Genomic DNA, 6,679 nt, shown 5'->3' with positions numbered 1-6,679 from the left:
TGATATTATTTATTTAAAAATTTATAATGGACATTTATTAATTATGGATGTTAAATTTTAAATTTTATTTGTGAATGATATAATAGATCTATAATGTGTCAAAGCTTTTATCTCGTTTCAAATTTTTACTGCAATTTCTAAAACCATTTGAAAAAGAAAAATCTATGATTTTTTTTGGGATAATTTTTTTGAAATGTTACACATACCATTGAAAATTCAATATTTTGGTCGCATGTTCCATAAGAAATGTCTCACAAACCTTACTCTAAAGGCTGATTTGTTTTGTTGCAATTTAAGGCAACACCCTTTCATGACAAATGACATTACTTTCTAAAAAAAAAGTCCTCCAGGTGTGGTCTTCCTAGGAAAGTTATTTTATATGAAAGGTATGAAGGAACTTTCATGATTGGAGGTGGGAAATGTTGGGGCCACTTTGTTGAGTATGGACCTTCTTCCTCACGAGTGTTTGTTTCACCCATAGGAAAGGCAGTGTCAACGTGACACTTATGAAATTTCCCTGAAACCAACGGCCCCGATGGACAAGATAAGCATGAGAAATCGGAAAATCTCGTGGTAGATTGAAAATTTATGGGCCCTGAAGATATTGACGTATGACAATATAAAAAAAACACAGAATAAGGGTAGCATAGACGATATTAAAAAGCTTTTTATATGTATTAATATCCCACTAAAAACTCAATATTTTAGAAAATAAGTATTTTTTTTTAAATATCCCATTTTTGGCATATCTGATCTTGAAGATATTACGAAAATTTCGCTATATTTGGAAAAGATATCCCCCAATATTTATTATTTGTTACAATGAGAAAAACAGAGAGAGAGAGAGAGAGAGAGAGAGAGAGAGAGAGAGAGAGAGCTTTCAATTCACCAAATTAAGCATGATCGAGTTGTCTTTGACCACGCAAGATTCTCCAAAAAAAGGCAAAAACTGAAGCGTATTTATTAAAGGTATCTGTATTTAACTGAGTCAATAAATATTTGTATTTAACTGACATAACAAAGTAAATGGTAGTTATTATTGATAAACTTCATAGTGCATACGACGACGCCACCTCTTCTTTTTCCAACCAACGCGGCGGATGCTTCAAACCAAAGCCAGGAATTTGCCCTCGGAATCACCACTGTTGATTGCAAGATCAATCGTCTTAAAACCAATCAAGAATTCCGTTTGAATCCTCTGTTTTTCTTCCAATCCTCTCTGGCAGATTCTTACCAAGGTATGGCCTTTTAGAGCTGTTTCTGCTTGTCGGCCAAATTCTGCAATCTGGGTGGTCGTGATTTCGAGTTTTTGCGATGGGTTTGGATGATGGGATGATGATGCGTCATTGGTTTGCTTTGATTTCGATGTATCTTGTTGTGGTTTTTGTAGATTTGTGCGGAAAAGTGGGATTTCGGGAGGTGGTTGGAGAGTTGGCAGCAGGGTTAGTAAGTTTCATGGTGGTTGCTTTAGAATTGTGTGAAGTTTTTTGCTTTGGTGAGAATGTTGGTGGATTTCTTTCATTGATTTTATGGTTTGGTGGTTGGTTTTAATTCAGTCGCTGTCTTTTTTATGGTAGAACGTTGAGATTTTGATGTTCATTAATGGCTACGAAGGGAATTGAATTTTATTTTCCCAACGCTTTTTGTTTCTCTTGGTTGGTGCTTTCGGTGTTTCTCTTTCATGGTGAAGGTTGTCATATTTTTCAACAAATTCACTTTTCCGACAGAAAATTCTATGCTTTGCTCTGATGAATTACTTTAGCATGTTTCATGTTTCATGTTTCCAATTTCCCCAAAGAGTTTTCTTGTTCTTTTTTTTTTTGGTGAAATATATGGAAACTCTTTCATGAAATGGTTCTCTATGGAATTAATCAAGTTTTGCCTTGGTTTGAGATTTGTTGGATTTGGTGTGTACTTCTCATTGCGTGTCTGAGAGCGGCAGAGCAAAAACATAAAAAAAGAACTCATATGCTTTGGTACTCCTTTTGATCCCTTGATGACTAAAGAGTAGCGGAATTGGAAATTGCGCATTTGTATTGGTGGGAGGTTTTGTTCACAACATGCTATTCAAAGTCGTTGAAAAAATCTGTGATCTTGTGTCCCTTATGTTATTTCTGTTTCCTGAAATGGGTCATTAATCTACTCTTTGGCAGATTGTTGAAAGGTGTGTTTTTCTGTTTCTCTTTTTATTTCTATCGCTTTTACTGGTTCTTAGGAAATGATATACACGGGGGATTGGAAGAAGAAGCCTTCCGAGTGATGCCAAACTTTTATTTTCTTTTCACATCCTTTTTTCTTTTATGTGTCTACGAAGTATGTTTGCAATTCTGATTAAAACTCTGTTGTTTTCTTTATTTTTCTAGTTGAAATTTGGGTTATAAAACTACTTTTCTATTGATTTTTATAGGACCCCAAGAACTGTTGAAATTTGGCTATACAACTTTAAATTTTCAAATGTTATAGATATATTCTTGGCTTTTCTATACTGACTTTCTTTTGTTGCTCTTGGATTTCAGTGTGTATTTCTTTGGAAAACTTAACGTTGCGTTGTATATGAATGGTACAAAGCACAATTGATCACCTCTTCCGCATTTTGAAGTAGTTTGAATAATTTGGATATAAGTAAAGTCATTTACGCCTGTAAGGTTCTGGATTTTGAAAGTTGATTAATTTTACTTTGTTCATAAAAGATTTTGAAATTTTCTGTTCATGAAGAATTATATACCTCCAGATATCTACTTTTCAAAGTCAAAGATGCAATTGCCATTATCAACCAATCTTCATTGATGCAGGACCGAGCAATTATAGTCCAATTGCAGTTTGATCTGGTGGAGAAATAGGAAGTGGGTGTCGAAGAAATAAGAAATATGGAAAAGAGTACCGGTTCCTTGAGTTCTGAAGATAAAAACACAAATGCACGAAACTTGAAGGGAAATTCAATGGTTAAAACAACTACAAAATCTGCACCATTCCCTGTTTCCAGTGAAGAAAATATTCTCCCTCATTATCTAAGAGCATCTACAGGTTCCTGCCATGATTTATGCAAATATGGAAGAAAGCACGAATTAGAATCAAAAGGAAAGCGTCCTGTTTCTCTTTCATTTCTGAAAAATGACAGCACAAGAAAGCAAGAGGGCGGTATGGAGAAATCCAATGGCAAGTTTGGAAAACAGAGGCCATTCACTGTGCTTCTGTTTCCGTCACCGCCACCGAAAATTGAATCTTCTTTGAAAATGATATCTGGTTCTAGCCAAAAAACTTTGGTAAAAACTTCTGCTCCATCTGATGATCAGGGACGTTCAAGTGGTCTGACTGACTTGGATGAGACACTTGTTGCCATGGTTGCAGCAGAAACTATACAAGACAAAGAAGTTGGTTTTTCATCACCATTCAACTCTGCACATGGAAATGCAAGCTTGAGTTTGCAGAAACAGAACAGTAACTCACATGCAGCTTCAAAACCTAAACAGAAGATTAGATCATCTTCGAAAGCAACATTGGTTTCAAAACAAGAATTTGTTACAAAGTCTCCATTGTCAGATGTTTTACCGGATTCAAGCAGTTCAGCAAATGGGGAGGTGACATTTAAGGACATTGGAATATCAGAAATCAAAGAAATTAAAGAAGTGAATTTACCAACGGATTCTTTGTCTCCACCCTCACAAGATCGTAGACTTGCAGACTTGAAATCAAGAAAGTACACTAGATTTAAGGAACAAACAGCTCCATCACCATCACTGAAAATCGAGTCATCTTCCAAGTCATTGTTATCTTCAAATAAAAAGCCTCTGGTAACAAAGGCTCTAACGTCAGGCTTCTCGAAGGCCTCAGGTGGTAGAACCAACAGGGAAAAGGTGTCTAAGGATAGACTGCTAAGCAAAGAGAAAAGGGAAGTTCAGCCATCAACTCCTTTATCTTTGAAATCTCATGCTCCAAGAATTTTGCGTTTGGGCTCAAGGAAATGCAGAAGCACATTGACCAATTCATTTTCATCATCCCCTCTCACAAATGGAAGTCCAGGTTCCATGAAATACTTAAACAACAAAGATCCTGTTTCTGGAAAGAAGGCCAGGCCTAGCACCTCTCTGATCGGTAGTACTGGTATGAAGTTGGAAAACCGAATTACAGCTGTTGTTGATCAACACCGGAATCAACAAAAGAAGCCGTCACGTGCATCAGCTCGGTCATCAAAATCACTGTCGTCATCATCATCATTAGGTCATCCCGAGAGTGACACACATGAACATGGTCAAATTGATGATAAACGAAGACTTAGAAGGGGTAGTGCAACTCGTCATCCAGAAGGTAAGGAACGTGCCCCACACAAATTGAAATTTAGGAGAGGAAGTGTGATCAGTTCAGAGGCTGAGAACAGTGGCTCAATGAGGCTTAGATTCAGGCAACTAAAAGTCGTGGAGAACCAAGATGGCAAGGGTGAAGCATGGGGGAGGAGCTTTAGGAGGAGGAGAAACTTGGGGACCAATGATCCAAACATCGTCGCTCCAGCTGTGGTGTTGAGGCATCAAGATCTGCATGCTAAAAAGGATACCCAAGATCTTAATCAAGTAATCGAAGAGACTGCAAATAAGCTTGTTGAAAGCAGAAAGAGTAAGGTGAAAGCTTTGGTTGGTGCCTTTGAAACTGTCATTTCTCTCCGGGACTCCAAGCCTGTTATCACTCGTTAACGTGGAGTTCTTGCCTTCTGATTTCTTGAAACTATGGATATAATAACGTATATGTGAAAGCAACAATGTTTTATAGGTTGCATTGATACAGATCATATGAGAGGTAAAATGTGTTCCTTACAAGAATTGAAAGTAGTGCTGCTTGTTGGGATTGTAAATCTTTTCTTGTTTGGCGTAATGTTTGTGATGCTGCATGCGAGTTGTCATAACTGGTTCACTCTTCACCTTGTATATAATGGATTGCACTTGATATGTATAAGCAAATTGATGAATCTACCTGCAGTACTCGAAAGCATTCCACAATTGGAGTGGGACAACAACTACCAATCTCTGTTGTTAGTTTGGATCGTGGATCCGACCCGACCCACGATCCACCTCGAGATCCAGCGGTGGCATGTTTGTAATTAGATCTTATTACCTGTGTAAAGTGTATTGTACCACTTATAAATATCAAGTAAAAAGGGAAAACCCTATTGCGCCGACTATTCCTCTCTCTCTCTTCTCGTTCTTTATTTCTGATATTTCTCTAACATCTGCAGGCTGATATCTCTAACATCTGCAGGATATTTCTGACATGGTATCAGAGCACAGGCGCGGAAATCGATCATCTAGAAGGCCTATAAGGACCAGTGCGTGAAAGGACGTAGGCTTTCTCTATCCCTTTTCTGATCTTTTCTCCTTTCTCTATCCTTTTTCTGATCTTTTCTCTGTTTCTCTAAATCATGTATCCCTATTTCTCTCACGTATCCCTATTTCTTCAGTTTCTCCTTTTTCTCTAGTCTGATTTCACACGTTATTTCTTTTCTCCTTTTTCCCTAATCAGATTTCTTCAGTTTCTCCTTTTTTTTTTCCTAATCTGATTTCACACGTTATTTCTTCTCTTTCTTCAATTTGCGCATCCTTATTTCTATTTCGATTTCTTCTCTTTTCAAATCCTTTTTCTAGCTCACACGTTACAAAGCATTGCTGTTTTTTTGTGCACACAGCATTGTTGTTTCTCTGTGTACACAACATTGCTATTCCTGGCCTGGTTCACACGTTATGCAGCATTAAAATTTTTTTTTAACGTGTGTGTGTGAAGATTAATTTCTGGATTACACGTCATTATATTTTTGTGCAATGTGTTGCTGATATCATTTTCAGCACACACAGTATTGTTGTTCTTCTTCTATTAATACACTGTTAAATACAGTTTGTTCTCTCATTCTTCATAAAATCTATGGATTCCAAATTGAACCCTAGTTTTCTTACTCACCTCATGACCCACAAGTTATCACATGATAACTATTTGCTTTGGAAACGCCAAATTGTGCCTTTTATTCGCAGTCATGGTCTTTATGGGCATCTAGATGGACGATCACCCGCCCCACCTACACATATCATGCAGGAAATAACAGGTGAAGACGGGAAGGTGAGTCAACTTCGAAGCACCAATCCAGCTTATGACATATGGGTACAACGGGATCAGACATTAGTCGCTTACATAACCTCCACACTTTCTGATCGTGTTTTACAAACTATCTCTGATGACCAATCCGCTGCCGAGTTGTGGAATGGACTAGCTCATTCTTTTTCTCAGGTTTCCGAATCTCGGGTTTTGCAACTCAAGTGGAAGTTCCAATCCATGCGAAAAGAAAACAACTCCATTACCGAGTTTATGGGGGATGTCAGAGTGATTACAGATCAGTTAGCTACCATTGGAAGTCCTGTATCAGATAAGGATATGGTACAACAAGTATTAGGTAGTCTTGGACCTGAATATCGCATGTTCTGCACGGCACTCCAGGTTGTCTCAGTCCTTCCATGTTTTGATGATCTTCAATCTAAGCTTTTGCAATATGAGGTCAGTTTAAATCAGGAACACGCGTCAGAGGATGCTCATCCTGTGATGATGACACATACACCTATTCAAATAGGAGTTTCATTTACTCCCCCTCGCCCCAATGAAACATCTATGAACAGAGGAGGATTACTGCCTACACCAGGAGGAGGAG

The 6,679-nt window shown here is 37.8% G+C and overlaps 1 protein-coding gene across 1 annotated transcript; it reads left to right on the top strand.

Annotated features, from left to right (window-relative positions):
* Positions 1-1,102: 1,102 nt before the first annotated feature.
* LOC149813199 (uncharacterized) lies at positions 1,103-4,963 on the top strand. Its single transcript, XM_089991078.1, has 3 exons — positions 1,103-1,238; positions 1,391-1,442; positions 2,793-4,963. Exon 3 carries the CDS (start codon positions 2,868-2,870, stop codon positions 4,683-4,685), a length of 1,818 nt encoding a protein of 605 aa, XP_089847204.1. The 5' UTR covers positions 1,103-1,238; positions 1,391-1,442; positions 2,793-2,867; the 3' UTR covers positions 4,686-4,963.
* Positions 4,964-6,679: the final 1,716 nt, after the last annotated feature.

The sequence above is a fragment of the Nuphar pumila genome, chromosome 16 (genome assembly GCF_984573655.1).
Source record: "Nuphar pumila chromosome 16, dmNupPumi1.hap1.1, whole genome shotgun sequence".
Classification (NCBI taxonomy): domain Eukaryota; kingdom Viridiplantae; phylum Streptophyta; class Magnoliopsida; order Nymphaeales; family Nymphaeaceae; genus Nuphar; species Nuphar pumila.
Note: the sequence above shows the minus strand (reverse complement) of the source record. Positions and strands in the feature narration are given on the sequence as shown.

What these genes read in the sequence shown, in the direction of transcription:
- LOC149813199 (XM_089991078.1), top strand. Translation starts at nt 2,868, where the DNA reads ATGGAAAAGAGTACCGGTTCCTTGAGTTCTGAAGATAAAAACACAAAT.